The sequence below is a fragment of the Perkinsus marinus genome (assembly GCF_000006405.1).
Source record: "Perkinsus marinus ATCC 50983 genomic scaffold scf_1104296959216, whole genome shotgun sequence".
NCBI lineage: Eukaryota > Perkinsozoa > Perkinsida > Perkinsidae > Perkinsus > Perkinsus marinus.
In genome coordinates this window covers 21,426-37,901 of record NW_003206506.1, presented here as the reverse complement: position 1 = coordinate 37,901, position 16,476 = coordinate 21,426, and the positions used below count along the sequence as shown (strand labels likewise).

The 16,476-nt window shown below is 49.0% G+C and overlaps 6 protein-coding genes across 6 annotated transcripts in view; 3 read left to right on the top strand and 3 right to left on the bottom strand.

Annotated features, from left to right (window-relative positions):
• Positions 1-2,682, top strand: part of Pmar_PMAR026493 (Lysosomal alpha-mannosidase precursor, putative) — a gene marked incomplete at its 5' end in the record, with an annotated part of 7,666 nt that extends 4,984 nt beyond the window's left edge. Inside the window, 10 exons of the mRNA XM_002773197.1 lie at positions 217-314; positions 678-864; positions 904-1,077; positions 1,196-1,396; positions 1,442-1,518; positions 1,562-1,682; positions 1,727-1,832; positions 1,874-2,019; positions 2,063-2,377; positions 2,425-2,682. Of these exons, the coding sequence (XP_002773243.1) occupies positions 217-314; positions 678-864; positions 904-1,077; positions 1,196-1,396; positions 1,442-1,518; positions 1,562-1,682; positions 1,727-1,832; positions 1,874-2,019; positions 2,063-2,377; positions 2,425-2,613 (1,614 nt within the window). The 3' untranslated portion in view covers positions 2,614-2,682. The remainder of the gene's footprint in view (positions 1-216; positions 315-677; positions 865-903; positions 1,078-1,195; positions 1,397-1,441; positions 1,519-1,561; positions 1,683-1,726; positions 1,833-1,873; positions 2,020-2,062; positions 2,378-2,424) is intronic.
• Positions 2,683-4,392: 1,710 nt separating this feature from the next.
• Positions 4,393-4,891, top strand: Pmar_PMAR026492 (conserved hypothetical protein; the record flags this gene model as incomplete). The annotated part of the gene is made up of 2 exons (XM_002773196.1): positions 4,393-4,596; positions 4,652-4,891. The coding sequence occupies 2 exons, from the start codon at positions 4,393-4,395 to the stop codon at positions 4,889-4,891; spliced, it is 444 nt and encodes a 147-aa protein (XP_002773242.1).
• Positions 4,892-5,975: 1,084 nt separating this feature from the next.
• On the top strand, positions 5,976-6,472 carry Pmar_PMAR026491 (conserved hypothetical protein; the record flags this gene model as incomplete). Its single annotated transcript, XM_002773195.1, has 2 exons — positions 5,976-6,179; positions 6,239-6,472. The coding sequence occupies 2 exons, from the start codon at positions 5,976-5,978 to the stop codon at positions 6,470-6,472; spliced, it is 438 nt and encodes a 145-aa protein (XP_002773241.1).
• A 576-nt stretch (positions 6,473-7,048) lies between these two features.
• On the bottom strand, positions 7,049-9,916 carry Pmar_PMAR026490 (ankyrin repeat domain containing protein; the record flags this gene model as incomplete). Its single annotated transcript, XM_002773194.1, has 14 exons — positions 7,049-7,207; positions 7,254-7,377; positions 7,419-7,577; positions 7,623-7,757; positions 7,806-7,946; positions 8,307-8,498; positions 8,547-8,626; positions 8,668-8,735; positions 8,886-9,075; positions 9,135-9,260; positions 9,308-9,440; positions 9,486-9,634; positions 9,685-9,763; positions 9,813-9,916. 14 exons carry the CDS (start codon positions 9,914-9,916, stop codon positions 7,049-7,051), a joined length of 1,839 nt encoding a protein of 612 aa, XP_002773240.1.
• Positions 9,917-10,306: 390 nt separating this feature from the next.
• Positions 10,307-12,832, bottom strand: Pmar_PMAR026489 (Apolipoprotein N-acyltransferase, putative; the record flags this gene model as incomplete). The annotated part of the gene is made up of 2 exons (XM_002773193.1): positions 10,307-10,386; positions 11,323-12,832. The coding sequence occupies 2 exons, from the start codon at positions 12,830-12,832 to the stop codon at positions 10,307-10,309; spliced, it is 1,590 nt and encodes a 529-aa protein (XP_002773239.1).
• Positions 12,833-13,452: 620 nt separating this feature from the next.
• On the bottom strand, positions 13,453-16,052 carry Pmar_PMAR026488 (heat-shock protein, putative; the record flags this gene model as incomplete). Its single annotated transcript, XM_002773192.1, has 6 exons — positions 13,453-13,770; positions 13,819-14,470; positions 14,699-14,883; positions 14,935-15,438; positions 15,468-15,879; positions 15,928-16,052. 6 exons carry the CDS (start codon positions 16,050-16,052, stop codon positions 13,453-13,455), a joined length of 2,196 nt encoding a protein of 731 aa, XP_002773238.1.
• Between the last annotated feature and the right edge of the window lie 424 nt (positions 16,053-16,476).

The window sequence follows — 16,476 nt, the reverse complement described above, 5'->3', positions numbered from 1 at the left end:
CGTATCGGTGCCCATTGCGTCACCGAAGCAAAAAGCGGAGTCCCCCGAGGCTGATGATAGTATCGAGCGTCATTCGGTTCAGAGAAGCATCATGGGGTCATTGAAGCGCCACTGCCAAGGGGTGGCAGTCGCTGTTGAGAAGGCGGCAAGCAGGCAGAGTGTAAAGGTAGGAGCTCCTCTATGATATCGACGACTCATTCCTCTCACCATGACCAGAGCTGGGTGACTGATAACGACCACCATCGTGGCACCCCTACCCCTACACTATATTTCACAGCAGAGGATGTCCCTCCAATGGGGTCGGCAATCTACCGGTAGAAGGCGCCCAACCAATGCTACTACAGCATTCCCAGCTCTAATTGAAAATGGAACTTTCCATCACTTTAACAATTCAGCCAGAGTATCGAAATATTACCCAATAGTGATTCAAATTTAATGTGATGTACCGAGAGGCCCCCCTCGAAAATAGCTCGTTGCTACTGTCAGTCTCGAGGTCGTCCCCTACAACTGATGAATGTGATTCGTATTCCTCTGTTAATGAGGAGGGTAACTCGATGAACTCTTGGGCGATTTATCAGCAATTTGTATACGTTATTGGAGCAATTGGTATTTTCTTAATAATTAGGCTTGGAATTTCAATCGAACTGAAAATTCTGTAGATGAGCTACTTTCAACAGGATCACTTCCGGAGCCAACGGGCACACAGCAACCTGCCCACAACAAGAGCAACAGCCTAGTGGCCGGTTCTCTGCCCCGTCCAGAACAACTGTTGGCAACGAAAACTATAAGCTATTTTATCAAGGAGATGGGGGCAGTGGGGGACCGTACCGCTTCACTTTGAAGAACTTGAAGGCTGGTTTAGAGGTGGGTTCCGGGCAGTTTCGTATCTTCAACCCCCCCCAGGTAAAGTTTAACGTCACCCTTGCATACTATGAAAGCTCTGTGGGTTATGGCGGTGACATTTACGGACGTCAAGGCCAAGCCTCGGGGGCCTACATATTCCGACCCGATTGTCCGGAGGCACCATATGTTAGATCGATTCGATCCTGCCGACCGGAGGTGGCCTTCAGTCCTACAGTAAGCAAGGTGCTAGTAGAATGCGTAGGGACGAGTTAGCGAAAGGGAGAGGGGCCCATGAGGGGGAAATTGCTGTGATCATATCCTTGCTAAGGCAACGAGTTTGGACGACTTTTAGATGCTCATGGGCCAAGCTGATGATGGGAATACACTGCGGGTGAATATTGCTCAACAATCATTAGAGAAAGAGGATGAGGGAGATTCGCCAGCTCTCATCGGGAGCTTATCTTTGAGCATCTCGCCGAAGGAGTCTGCTGTGGTGATATCGTGGGATGTGGCGATCGACGTTGGCGACGGTGTTGGGAAGGAGGCCGTCCTTGTAAGTACAGAGGGCTGTGGTGTAGACCAGGTTGCTCCCACGTAGCTACTGGACACGGACATCAATAATCATGATGGAGACTTCGTCACGGACAGCAACGGTAGGGATTGGGTACATCGCAGGTGAGGTACTTGACGTGCTTGGAGGAGTTATATTAATTCTCAGGGTCAACTACCGCAAGGATTGGCAGCTGAATGTTACCGATCCCGTGGCCATGAACTATTACCCGATTAACTCAGGCCTGAGGATTTCCGATCAGGTCGGTGAAGGGAGTAACGCTCGGCAGGTAGGCACCCAGCATCGAGTACGTGCTCATAGTAGTGTCCCTAGCTCACTCTTGTGCCCGATCGAGCTCATGGTGGAGCCTCACTGCTACCAGGCCAACTCGAGATAATGATCCATAGGAGAACGCTAGTTGACGATGGCCGAGGCGTTGGTGAGAGAGTGGGATGGCGAGCTTAGGACGAGTTATTTTAGGAGAGCCTTTGGATGAGGTAGACTGTGTAGAGTCATTGTGCCTGCCTAAATTGGTAACGGGTGAGACGCGCCTCCTGCTAGAGCCCATGAGAACGTCGACGACCGAAGAAGAGTCCCACGACAACTATCGAGAGATGGCTCACCAGGTGGCCGCTTCAGCCCATCTACAGCCGCATGGACTGACGTCAGGTCCGTCTGCCTCTTCTGCCTGTCTTCGCTCATGATGATCCCAAGAACCCGCCTAAAGCCGATAACTGGTCCTCTCTTGCGGGGCTAAAAGCTTCCAAGCATTTTCCCCAAGAGATCCAAATTCTAACGCTGGAGGTGTTGCATGTCAACAATACTCCTAAGCTCTACTATGAGAAGGCCTGTGCCGATCGCCGATGTGCATTGCTTCGCGTGGCCCATACTTATGCTCAGGAGGAGGGAGGTGCCCCCGTCCAACTTGATCTAGCTGGGAAAGGAACTCTCTTGAAAGACTTTGAGCTAGGTCCCGGCTTCGAGGTTCGAACGCGTGCTGATCAGCGGATCTGAACGCCTTGGCTCCTCAGGTAACCCTCAACGCGGGCAGAGACATCGAGACCGCTGAGGAGGAACGATTGAAATGGTCCGCGCACGGGGTTCAAAGTCAAAGCCCCGTTTATGATGGAGGAGGTCACAGCGGCCTCGCAGTTGATTGGGGAAACGTGGAGCTTCAGCCTCTGCAGATCCGCACTTTCATCGTTTCATTGCTCTTGTGATACACACAACTCAGCCCATCTTACAGTATGTACTTTCTGAAGAGTTTATTTTCTTGAATCTTGATTTCGCTGGAATGATGTTTTCCCGGGACTAGGAAAACTATCAACACGAAAATATTTCATTCAACATCAGTAACGTAGCTTACCTTTTCGTTAATTTTATCTGAGGAAGGTGTTGTAGTTAAGCAAGTAAGAATGTCTGTTGTATGATGGATTTCGTATTGAGAGGAGAAGGTTCACATACATTCGTCATCAACCTAAATTGTCTGCATTGACTAGTCGTTGGTCGGCTCGCATATTTCAATGGGGGGGAGGCTGCCGCGGCTCGTCGGTGAACAGCTCCCAATAGGGTCATGGATCACTTTTTATCCAAGTACTACAGCCCCACGAAACTACGATGATCTCCAACGCTCTGTACACCTCACCTCGGGACTTAACCGTTCCGCGGGATACACGAGACGTAGAGTCGTAGCTCGGGGTTGTTGTAGATAAACGCGTTGATGATCAATCTTTGATCATTGCATGTTGGCAATACTCCTAAGCTCTACTACGAGAAGGCCTGTGCCCATCACTGATGTGCACTGCTTCGTGTGGGCCACATTGTATGGCCCATACCTATGCTAAGGAGGGAGGATATCCCATGCAACTTGATCTAGCTGGGAAAGGAACTCTTTTCCTGGCTTCGAGGTTCGAACGCGTGCTGATCAGCGGATAACTCTTGGGTTTTCCAAGTAACCCTCAACGCGGGAAAAGACATCAAGGCCGCTGAAGAAAACGAATACAGGCCCGGCTATTGTGCAGGTATTCATGATGAGAAATGCTCATACTGTGGCGTTACGGAGACGATTCGTCTCAGACGAATGAACATCTTCCGCTCAAGTGCATGAAACCTGATCGGGCTAGTTTGCGTCAGAATTATGGGGACGGAAGCGGGGCTCTTGGGCAAATAACAATATGTGTGAACCGATGTATAGCTATGGCGAATTTGTGTGAAAAACTTACTTTTAAAAGCGAAGCAAGAGATGCGTAACGCAATCGGCTTCGGGGGAATCCTAATCAATAGTACTGATTAGGTCGCCGTTAAGAGCGCTAGCCTCGGTATCAGGGAGGTCAAATCTTAGCGTTATGGACTTTTCGAATCTCGGAGATGATGCTTGTGGTAGAAATATAGTCGTTGTAGAAATATACGGTCCGGTGCTAAGTGGAAGGAGTCGGTCTCAACGAGTGTCGTGATGTTCTTCTCCGCACCAGTGGAAGGCCCCTACATGTATGCTGTAATCGTCCTTAACGCAACCTGCGTCACACAGTGCTAGCATTCTTGATGGGGTGGTGCATTACCGTAATGCACTTTCTCTGATGGGGTGCATCAGTACTGAGTTCTGGAATACAATTTTGGCATTCCTTGAAATCTAGCTGAGCTTTCTAGCATAGTTTACACATCCGCTCTGTCCCGCATGACTCTCGTGTATTTGCTCTGTGACCTAGAGTTTAGAGACGGTCAGGTTATTGAAAGACGAGGTGTCTTTTTACGTGATAGTGGCTAGTTCTGCAACTATATGCCAGAGTCTCCCAGCATTGTATTTGCTATCTTTGAGATCATTCTTGCTGTAATATCAGTGACATCTGTTTGTGGTATTATTCTACCGATCTGTGTTCATGGGTGGTTCAACCTTTTCTTTTAACTGTTTCTCGGTAACTAGCAGCAGTAGGATAGTACCCTTATTGGGAGTCGGGAACATCCAGCTGCATTCAGCTTCATTTTGTCCTTCTCGCAGTCACATGGCTGAAGTTTTCAAAGTCGAAGATCGTCGAGGCTGTGGTCATTGGACGTGCAATATCTTATGGATACTGGTCGGTGGCTGGGTCGCGGCCCTCTGGTGGCTCTTCTTTGGCTGTGTATTCTGCATCACTATCATTGGTATTCCATGTGGCCTGCAGTGCTTCAAAATGGCTAAGTTGTCGTTCATACCGTTTGGCTATCGGGTGAGCACTGAACGGTTATCGTCTCCTTCTCACGTAAACCCGTTTGTTTGATCAGGTTGAAGAGAAAGGCAATTCTGCCTGTTGCGCATGCAACTGTCTCGGAAACTGTCTGTGGTTCATTCCTGGTTTAATTATCGCTATTTTCAATATATTCTCGGCAGTGCTTTGCTTTATCTCTATAATTGGCATTCCATTCGGGTTTCAGTACTGCAAGCTGGCTAGGCTGGCTTTCTCACCGTTTGGCCTCGAGGTTACTGCAGACAAGGTTGTCGCTGTGGAGGTGATCAACGTCTAGTTTACTTGGAATTGGCAAGAATCCGGTGAATTCTTCCGCAGAATCGAATTTTAATATAATCATTTTGTATCAAACGCTATTAGCTTCGATATCAGGGTTTCATGCAGCACAATCTTGAGTTCTTCCAAGTTGATGCAGAATCATCCAGTTCTTGATCAGAAACGGCACAACTCGAACAATTGCAATCAGAACTCGTCGTATCTAGCATATTCCCGAGCGAATTATCCGTTCTGTGTAGTGAAGTTAGCTGATGAGGTCCCATTAAGGACTTTTCACGTCAATTTTATGCAAGTTCTCCGTTTGGTCTTCATTACGGTAGACTTTAACACTGATGTCTTTCTCTCATTCAGTAGTGGCCGATGTGATCCCGGCGCACATCCTCTTACGGTCGTATGAATGTGGTTGAAACATGCGGGGTCAGTGGTGCACTTTTGATCTCCGTGCAACCAGGTGATTGTTAGATTAATTTCTATGAGACGGTCGTACACGTACACATGTATGTGTGTGTGCGTGCTTGCTTGCCCGCTCTGCGCGGTGGATTCTGGTCTTGTACACTCTCGTTACAATGTTCACTTCAATGTCACTGCGCCTCGCTAAGCTTTCAACTGAAAAAAGAGGTGTGTTTGCATTCCTACCTTTCGAATCCTGAGTGAAACTTCCGGAGTCTGAATCTTATCCTAGGGACTCACGCTCGCCCGAGCCGCCATGTCTGACATGACCTGTATGTCACGGTAGCGGACTGCTATGATCGTTAGACGATCGACAAAGGCGGTAAATTATGCTATATCATTATGATAGTATATGCAACTGTCTGTGGTGGATTCCCGGCATTATAATTGCTATCCTCGAGATCATCTGCGGCGTGATATTGTTCACATGTATCATTGGAATTCCCTTTCCCATTCAACACTGCAAGCTCGTGGACCCGAACATGAGGTTGAGACAAGTTCGAGAACGAATCAAGTTTCGTTCAGCGAGCGAATGCTCTTCAATCAGGAGCATTCGCTTACTGAACGAAGCTCAGGAGGCCTGGTGGATGTGAGGATAGATCTACTCAACGTTAATCAGTTGTTATCGCCGCACCATGGCTGAAGTCTTCAGAGTCGAAGATCGTCGAGGCTGTGGTGATTGGACGTGCAATATTCTATGGATACTGGTCGGTGGCTGGGCTTCTGCTGTATTGTGGTTAGTCTTCGGTTGTGTATTCTGCATCACTATAATCGGCATTCCTTGCGGTCTGCAGTGCTTCAAACTGGCGAAGCTATCGTTCATACCATTCGGCTACCGAGTAAGCACTTGATGGGTTCTGCCATGTTATTTGGCAAATCACCTTGTCCGTTTTGTCAGGTTGAAGATAAAGGTGATTCTGCCTGTTGTTCATGCAACTGCCTTGGTAACTGCCTGTGGTTCATCCCCGGTTTAATTATTGCCATTTTCAATATACTTTCGGCAGTAGTTTGCTTTATCACTATAATTGGTATTCCATTCGGAATTCAGTTCTGCAAACTGGCAAGGCTAGCCTTCTCACCATTCGGCCTCGAAGTTACTGCAGACAAGATTGTTGCTGTTGGGAGAATTTGACGCGTAGATGATTTGATACCGATAAGAATCTGTTGCATTCCTATCATAGTAAACTGGTTCAGTGACAGGATCATTCCCAGCATTTACAGCTTACGATCTGGCAACATTATTTTTCTTGATGGAGAAATATTTTGTGTTCGTTGATAATGGACAGGAATCATCAGTTTCTGATTGAACTGTCAACTGGTGAGCACGTCACATGACTCATTGCAATGATGATATACCTCGGAGTGAATAATCGGTCTCACTATAGCGGGGCTTTTGGACGCTCCTCCAGAGAACAGTACATCGGTTGAGTCCTGGCCGTGTCCCACAACGGGAGACGGCAACCTTGATCACGATCAGTTCATGTTGTTGAATATCCACGTTAATGATTCGTTCCAAACAAGAGAGCTGCCCAGCCCACTCCGAAGATCTCCTTCAAAGCATCGAGCCGGTACTCTCTCTCAACAGGTTCGATTGACCCACAGTCCCTTCACGAATCCACTAACATGATAGAACTCAAGACCATAGTCTCACGACACCTTGCTATACATAAATGAACAGCAAATGCTTGCATGCGTAGAACACAATCCATCAGTGCCCCCAAGTCCCCACCAATTTCTTAGCGGCGAGCTTAGCCAACTGTTTGGCCTCTAAGTCGTCCTTGGCCTGTAAGGCTGCATACTTGTTGATCTCCTTCTTCACCGCAGGGTCATACAGTGGCGATATGATACTATTCTTCCGCTTTGGATTCTATCACAAGTCCTTTACTTCTAGAAACAAAAGAATATTCCCTCACCGTGACGATTCCCATGGCCTCATTCTCCATCAGTTGCTCCCTCGTAGACTTCCTCTTTGGAGGCGCCGGTACTTGTCCGCGGATTTCATGGAGTCTATGGCCCCGACCACCCAAAGAGGCCAGTCTGACAAGCCCAATAGACCAAATAAATCATGACGATCTCACCTGTCCATTAGCAGGAAGTGATCATTAGCCTCAGCGTGGGCCACTGCCGTATACTCCTTGTAGTCCTCAGCGTTGAGGTCTGCCCCCAGCTCAAGTAACAGCATGGTCCCTTTGATATGTCCACCTGCTGCTGCATAATGGAGAGGGGTCCGTTGGCGACTAACAGAACAGTGTACACTCAAATGTGTCTGAATCGGCTCCTACTTATCCCGAAGATTCACATCAGCTCCCCACTCAATAAGCCGGCAAATAGCGTCCACGTCGTTACTAGATGCTGCTACATGTAGGGCGGCCTTACCCAGTGCGTCCTTAGAATTAATACGAACACCATATGTATACCTACAGACCCGCCAATAGCATTTTCTTTACATAAGCCTGGCAGTATACAGGAATTCCATCATCATATAGTCTCTCTGTTTGGTTGCTATATTGATTGGAGTATCACCACTCTCCGTTCTGCCCTCCAAAGGGGCGCCCCTCCTATAGCACAACTTAGCCAAGCCCATGTTGTGGGTCCGACAGGCATACCTGCGGCGAAGTACGCATCCCCACCGAGTCCACATATGCGGACAATGAATCAGTCAGGAAATAGATCGATATCAATTACAATTTATCATTACTATGGTTGGTGGAAACATCACTACGCTCCTGGATGACTACTAGCACTGCTCTTCTTATCACTAGCTCACTTACTCACTGAACACCTACGTCCAGCCGAATCGGCTGAGCCGATGAATCAGCGCTACCCTGGAGGTACTCCCACTATAATGGATATCTGTCAATTTTTTCTCAATATAGAATTTTGAGTTTGACAATGGAAACACGACGTACCATCACAAATACTGTTTACCACGCTTTCTACAACAAATGCAAATACGAGGCACTCACTCGAGGAGGGTATAGCCGGTCTCGATATCCCTAGCGTTAATGCTGGTAGTCTCCAACATACGCTCCAACACGTTCATCAAGACGGTACCATTCCTCGTGATAATCTGCTTAATATTAAACGTCTGGCACTTCGACAATTCTCGTTTTGCAAGTGCCGCCTTCTGAGCCTTCAGAGCAGCACCGGTGGCCGGCCTGATTCGGGGCATCAAGGCTAGACACATCATGTCAGCGAGACCTTACACTGGGCCCAGGGAGATCTTCGCTGTCGATTTTTCCGTTCCCTCAAGTTTCAACAAACTCTCCTCAACTACTGCATCAACCTGAACTCAAATTTACGAGTGTACCACTACTCTCATATTACCATCGCTTTGGCAAAATCCTCCGAAGAGTTATCCGTAGAGTTATCGATGATCCTGAGGGCGGCAAAACCTGTCCATAGAAAACAGCCCCAAGAAGCTCACTCTTCCCTAGTCGCCGGTAAGATGAGCATTGCCGCAGTAAAGGCCTCACCCTCTGTGACCGGGTGGCCAGGTATCCCAGACGAATCGAACAATATAATCTAATATCAGCAACAACTACTTCCGAAAATGACCTTGATGAGCAAATCAGCGACCTTTTGCAACGCCTTAGTCATTCGGTCTAGTGTCTTCCCCTCGAGTTTTTCCCATTGAGGCTGGGCCTCCGCAGAGAGAGCATCAGCGAGGCACAGGTCCTCATTCTCCGGTCGATACAATCGCATTCCTTCACGTCCTTCTATCAACCGTAACACCTGTCAACGTTACAAACAGTAAGGACGTCTCGTTCGACAAGGGAGTTTCTAAGCACTACCTGTGGGTGGCCTGTATCCACCAGAAACCTCCACAGCTCAACACTGGCCCGATGCATCACAGTCGCTGCAACGATCGTTGGCTGTATGCCGGTATCTCGTAGGACTCGCTCGCGGTGATTGAGGACCTGTAGGGGTGACGACTCTCATCAATACGGCTTCACTCACGACCGACCAATGGGTTCGGTTTTCCCGGCTTTTTCGCATCTAATGCTGCGGATATGATGCCACTTGTTCTCGTGAGAGATACACTCTCGAGGGCCGGCAGGCCTCGAGACTCGCGCTCCATAATAGCGGTCATAAGGTACCTCAGGTCAGTGCATTGAAACCGTTGAGAATAGCATTTGCCCTACCCTATCGACCTCAAAGGGAAGTTGCAGCCGACCATAGAGACGGTCTTCAGTGCTTTCATCCTACACAGTAGTAAGCACATCTCACTACAGCTAGTGAGTGAGACGTCGTTATAGGACACATCCAGGAGCTCCAATGAAGGGCACTGGCTCTGACAATATCGCATCTAGGTCCACACGTATTTTCGACACGAATTCCTACCAGAATTCGTACGACTGCCGCGACACTCCTATCCGTAAGACTCGTGTCCTCGAGCTGAGCTTCCACAACGTCACGGTCCCTATATAGACAGTCAGCCCAATCAGCTGAGACCCTCCCCTGAGTGCTACCGAATCCACGTGTCCATCATCGCCCTAATCCGCTTTATAGGTGAGATTTCTGCATTACTGTCGAGAGAGCCCTCGTTCTCGGGAGTGGACGGGTCCATAGCCATTACTGCGTGATGTGTATTCGACTGCACTGACGCCAAAATCAACTCGGGTTCAATGCGGCTAGACAGGATTTGCTTATGCGTTGTTGCAAGTAGCGCTCGCCATTATGATCGATTATACGGCTCACTTTCAACAAGAACTTGATATTCTGTATAGTGTCGCTTACAACGATCCGAGTAGTGCAGCTCCTGGCTTGACACTGTGTGAAATAGAAAAACACATCATCATACGTTGTTAGATTTACTACTGCGCGGAGGTCCAGAAAAGGGCATTTGTGTTGACATTTGCGTTAGAGGACGCATTGAATCTTCGTAAGGCACGAGAGTCCTCTACTGACCAAAGCTGTTTAATAGTTTTTTAATTCCTCCGTGGATACCGTCTCATGCCGTCTCTCACCGACGGGGAACCTCAACTTTACGAGTACTTGGACTCTCCCGAATCTTGTTGCTGGGGTCGACGATATGGAAAACAACTAAGATAAATTCCATTCTCGGCATATGGGCTGACCGTATGACGACCCCGTTCATTTAGTCGCAGTAGACTGCGGGGGGTCTTAAAGAATACATTCAGCGTGGGCGGCAGTTTCTGAGGGACTCCAGCAAAGGAGTGAATCCCATCGAAAGCTGCGCGGTTGGAATTCCACAAGGAGAGAAGCTTCAGGTTGGTAAGTGGTGCATGGAAATTTCCGGCGATATGTGCATCAGGTTGATGACGCCACCGCTATCCGTGGGTTCACTGGTGATAAAGTGGAAGAGAAAGACCTCTGTGATGTTATTTTTTTGTTTGTTTGGTGCGATAACTCTATTTGCACTCGAAATAGAATTTATACTCAACCGAAGCTTGCGTGTCAGGTATCCTATCGGATAGTTGCCGATGTTGTGTTAAATATCCCACTCCTGGTCGCGTGGGTCTGGTGGGGCGGTTCGATACGAACCGACCCTAGAAGTACCGATGAGGGAAAGACACTCAGAGACACAGAGTCTGAGTGACACTCAATGAGTGTGCCGACAGTGCGTGTCTGCACCCTCTTCGGTACTCGCTCCCGGGAGTGGTCACCAGTGCTGACTCACCACTCAGTGGTGGGATTGGGATAAAATACAGAGGGTCCTTCAGCCCATGACCATGTTATGACATAAGGAAAGCGGGGAGGATCCGCTCGCCTCACCGTTACATCTCTGCAGTGCGAATTGGTAGCGGAGCGACGCGACCATCCGCATCGGTATTTAACCTAGGTTAACAAGTTAACCTCTATTAACCCGAGTTTGGTCGGCTGACAAGAATTGTTCTACGGACAATATCATAACTCACCGGAATCACAATACTCTCCTGTGTAATGGCAAACACAATAAATATAGATTAAATGAAAACAAAAATCACACAGATGACAAGAGTGGATGATCTAACTCACCATGACGCCTGCTAGTTACCCATTGCCCAGCAGCTTGTACTAGGGCGAGCGCGACAAACATGAGGCAAGATACTGCGACCAAATCCCCAAGGTACACCGCGAGGGTTGTGCCTGTCCCTAGGGGCACGGTACCGACAATGACCTCCTCGGTGCATTCAGCTCTCTCGAAACCAACGACCCTGTTCCCGAGGGGATCAATGATTGCCGAATCCCAGCCGACATCGGCCTTAGCAATGGCCACTCTGTTTTCCACGGCTCGGAAAACGGCGGTGGCGATGTGATCACGTATGGCTGACCAGTCCTGGGAGGGATTCAGTATGAGAGTAGCGCCTCTAGAGACAAGCTCCCGAGCTGCACTCGGAAAGTCCATATCATAGCAGATCAGCGACCCGAGACGACCATAGCTGTCGGCTGAAAGTGCATTGACATGCTGATCAACCAGCAAGGGATTCAACGGCATGGTCGGGTAACCGAACACGAACTCGCTCCTCTCACCGTTGATACGGACCGGATGCTGCTTTCCATAGACGTTCTCTATCAACCCTGCAGGGCCTATCGTCAAGGCGAGATTACCCCACCCTTCTGTGCTTGCGCCGACGGTCATGGAAATCTGTAGTTCTTCGGCGAACGGGCCAAGCTTTCTCTCAACGAAGTCTGTCGCGGTGCTCATGTTCTTGAAGGGTCCCAGCCAACCTTCAGGCCAGACAACAAGTTGGGCACCGTATTCTTCTACGGCCCTCCGAGTCCTTGCGAGTTGCCCATCAATGCTCGCAGTACACGGCACTCTTTCACCGTGGTGAAGAATATAACCATCATCACAGAAAGGACTGGGCAAATAACCGCCTGGGGAAACTGCCGCCATAGTGACGGTTGCCTGCCCAGGGATCATAGACGTATAGTAGAGTAGTACGCTGACGAGGGCCCACCCCAAAATCCCGAGTTGCCACAGATTCAGCACGTGTCGTCGATTGTGAGACGTGAGAGCTTGCGCCAGAGCCGCGTTGCTACATATGATAGCAAACTCCAGACTGTAAAAGCCGAAGAGAGCGACGGGCTGTATCAAGACTGGTGACACGTGAAATGGGGTCGATAGCGATATCATTGTTCCCAAGCAGCGCGTCGTCGCATACACTAGCGAAACCCACATCGCAGCGATCCGGAGGGAGTAGTAACCTGAATCACCCTTGAACGCGAGGTTCTCGAAGAGGCCGGCCAACCACCAGAACATGCCCCAAGCCAGGCCCATGAGCAAGCCAAGGCCAAAATCGAGCGCCATGTTCCAGAATGTGATGCCGAGGGCGAGAGACAAGGTCACAACTGGCGGCCATATCGAGTTGCTGAGCCTCTGGGCTGCCAACAACGGTGAGAGGCAGAACAGAGAGACCGGCCAGAGCTCCAGGAGATACGACAGGCCTATGTGCACTGTTCTCACATTGAAGAGGACGATGGAGCTGAGGCATAGGAGAAACAATGTTGGTGCGTGGGAATTCAGGGTCGTGAGCGATACCATTATCAATAACAAAACTAGGGGACGCTTTGCAACTCGACTTGCACTAACGCAAAAACTCTCATAGTACAAATGAAATTCCTTATAGGCACCAACAACGAGCTAGAGCTATCTGCTCAGATTATGCTAGCTTTACCTAGTCACTCTTCGACATCGCCAATTTCAATAATACTGAGAATAGAAAATGAGCTACTGCTGCTACACTGCCGTAGACGGAGGCAAAGAAGAGTTTCACGGAGCCCAGCTGCAGCGTTTCCCACCACAGCATGAGGCGATCATATTCACTCTGGCCTAATCCCAATCAGTATCGATTTTATATGTCCCCGTGAACATGAGCCGCGACAACGGAGATTATACTGATACATACTGCCTTATTCGTTTGCCACACGCTCACCCAAAAACACTCTTGAATGTGCTCTTGGCCGTACTTTACTGAACCCAACAGTCACTTCCAAGCAGGAGGAAACTAGGGTATGTAATCAACACAGTGGATAGCAGGCACTCTACGAAACGCCAACGGGTAGACCCCGAGTGGGAGTGCCAGACCAGCGGAAACGACGACAGTTCTACAACTATGCGACATCAACAATGCGTTATGATCACAATTCCGAATTCGCCTTCATTCACTCCATCTTCTTCAGCTCAATGGGCTCATCTTCCTTCGCCGGCTCTGCAACAGGAGTTGCCTTGTCACCACCAGCACTGGTGAGATCCGCGGCAGACACAGCTTGCTCCACACAAACGTCCAGCATCTTCTGGAGGCGATCCAGGATAGTACGAGGGTCCTCAACCATACCAGCAGCGATACAAGCGTTATCGAAAAGCTGAGTGACGGCAACCTTGGCGATGTCCTCCGACCGAGCTGCCTTTGATGCAGCCAGATCGCCCAACTTGCGCACGGTGGGATGGTCTGGGTTCAGCTCGAGGGTCATAGGGATGGCCTAAGAAGAGATACACTATACTCTCTACTACGGGGTATGTAGTATTACCTGTAGGGCATCGTTCTGATCACCCTGGCCGGATTGGGCCATCATTTGCTTCATCATTCTCCTCATTTGTGGGGAAATCGCAGAAGTGACCACAGCAGGTGAGTTCACTAGACGATCGCTGAACTTCACTCCATTCACACGCTCACCGAGGACCTCCTTCACGAATGACTCGAGCTCCTCGCGACTAGCCTCAGGCATCTCTTTCTTCTCAGCCTCATCGTCATCGCTCTTGAAAATATCTTTTTCAATCTCTTCCTCACTGTCCACAGATACTAGACGCTTGCCCTTGAAATTCTCGATGTAACTCACGACAAAGGCATCAATATCCTCAGTGAGTAGCAGCACGTTGACGCCCTTGTTCTCGAAGGCCTCCATGTAAGGCGATGCGAGAGCTGTCTTCCTATCCTTGGACTGGAGGTAGTAGATGTTGTTCTGTTCATCAGTCATAGAATCGACATATTCCTGGAGGCTCATGAACGCACCCGGGCTGCCGTTGCTCGACTCGAACCTCAGCAACTTGAGGATAAGGTCCTTATGGTTGCCGTTGTTGTTCTGTTGGTCCTCAAGGAGACCCGCCTTGAAGTAGAAGCCATACTTCCTCCAGAAAGCATTGTACTTATCGGCATCACGACGCGCTTGGTCAGCGAGGAACCTAACCATCACCAGCGCTCTTCTACCGACCACATGCGATCCTCGCCGAAATATATAAAAACCCCAAATTTAAAAAAAATCAAATCTTAAAGAAGTTTCCGCTTATATTCGAGGTATATGAAGGGCGCAAAAACCTACCAAACTAAAGAGATGGATATCCATTCATATCGCGTAGAGATGGAATATGAGGACACACAAAGATGAGTATCGACACCCTCGTTGAGACTACCTCAAAATCCTCCTCACGACAGCAGTGCTGAGCTTCCTCATCAAAGCTGTATCCTGCATGTTCTCTCTAGAGATGTTCAAGGGCATGTCCTCACAGTCGACTACTCCCCTAACCCAATGGAGCCAGGCAGGGATGATCTCATTGGCATGCTTCTTGATCAATACTCGGCGGCAATACAGGGACACCTACGACGTACAGAACCTTCCCAACTACAAGACCAATCACAATGAGATTACCTGCACATCAGCATCCTGTTGCAACCAACGGTTGGGAGCATCTTCCGGGATGTAGAAGACCGACTTGATAGCGAGAGGCGCGTCAGTGTGGTACATCAGCGAGTACATGGGCTCCCCGTACGAAGATCCAGAGAGAAAGCGATAGAACTCGGTATGCTCCTCCTCACTGGCGCTAGTCCTCATCCAGAGGGCATCATTCTTGTTGATCTTAACCTTATCGCCCTTCTCTCCCTCAGCCATTCTGATGGGAAAGTCCACGAAGTTGGAAAACTTGGAGGCAGCCTTCTTGACAGTCTCCGGCTTGCAAAAGTCAGCAGCGTCCTCTTTCAAGTGAAGCACAATCTTAGTACCGCGCGGTAGGCCTTTGACCGGCTTAATGGTGAAACTGCCCTGACCATCGGACTCCCATACGTGGCCTTCGCCGTCCTCAGCAGCATCGGCTGACCGAGAGAATACCTCCACCTTATCAGCGACCACAAAACTAGAGTAGAAACCAACACCAAACTGACCGATGATTTGATTGGCAGTGTCACCCGAGGCATTGACTTATCTGACGTTATAAATTCTTTGGAACCAGACCTGGCGATCGTGCCAAGATTCTCAATGAGCTCGTTCTTGGTCATACCGATACCAGAATCCTGTATGATGAAAAGCCTATGCTTCGGATCAATGGTGATGCTGATTTCTATGGGAGTGTCAGGATCCGCCAGAGAATTCACCTTACCAGCGGTCTCGAGGAACCGCAACTTCTCGCATGCATCGGAGGCATTAGAGACCAGCTCGCGGATGAAGACCTCCTTATCAGTGTATAAAGACTTGGCAACAATGTCCAACAACTTGCGCGTCTCCGTTTTGAATTCATGAGTGGCAACAGATTGATCGTTGCCCGCAGCGCTGCTGAATGCGGCCATGAAGGCACTCGTCGGGGTTCCGGAAACCCAAGGCCTGAAACAATACTAAAAGCACACACTGAGAAAACCCCATTTACCCTACCTCAGTATTCGCCTCGTTCCAGGGGGTGGAGTAGGGCACCTTGCACTAGCCGATGCGACATTGGCCAAAGTCACGATCGACCTATGGCTCATTTGCAGCCCAGTGTTGGACAACTTGGACAACATTAGTAGATTTACGAGTAAATGAAACTGAAAGATATGCTGGTTCAACGCCAAAAGATACAAAACAGGTCCGATTCAGGCACACCCGCACCCAACACAACAACCAAATTCAAAGCCACTGATCAATATACTTCTTCAACAAATCACTGAAACCTCCATGGTTGATTATAAACATGCACGAGCAACCACTGGCCCGGTACTTTCGTACGGGTCACACGGCGAGATTGAGACGTCTCGACTACTGCATACGGCAGTACAGTACTAATTTTGCAATTGTTGCTGAAGAGATGGTATGAGCCATTAACGACCAGCTACTATGAAAACTGGTAATATCATCAACGTACGCATAATGGGGTAGTGCCGGCAACAACAGAGCTACATTTTCGAACTAAATGTTAAAAATCCTCGTCCAAGGCGAAATCAGCGC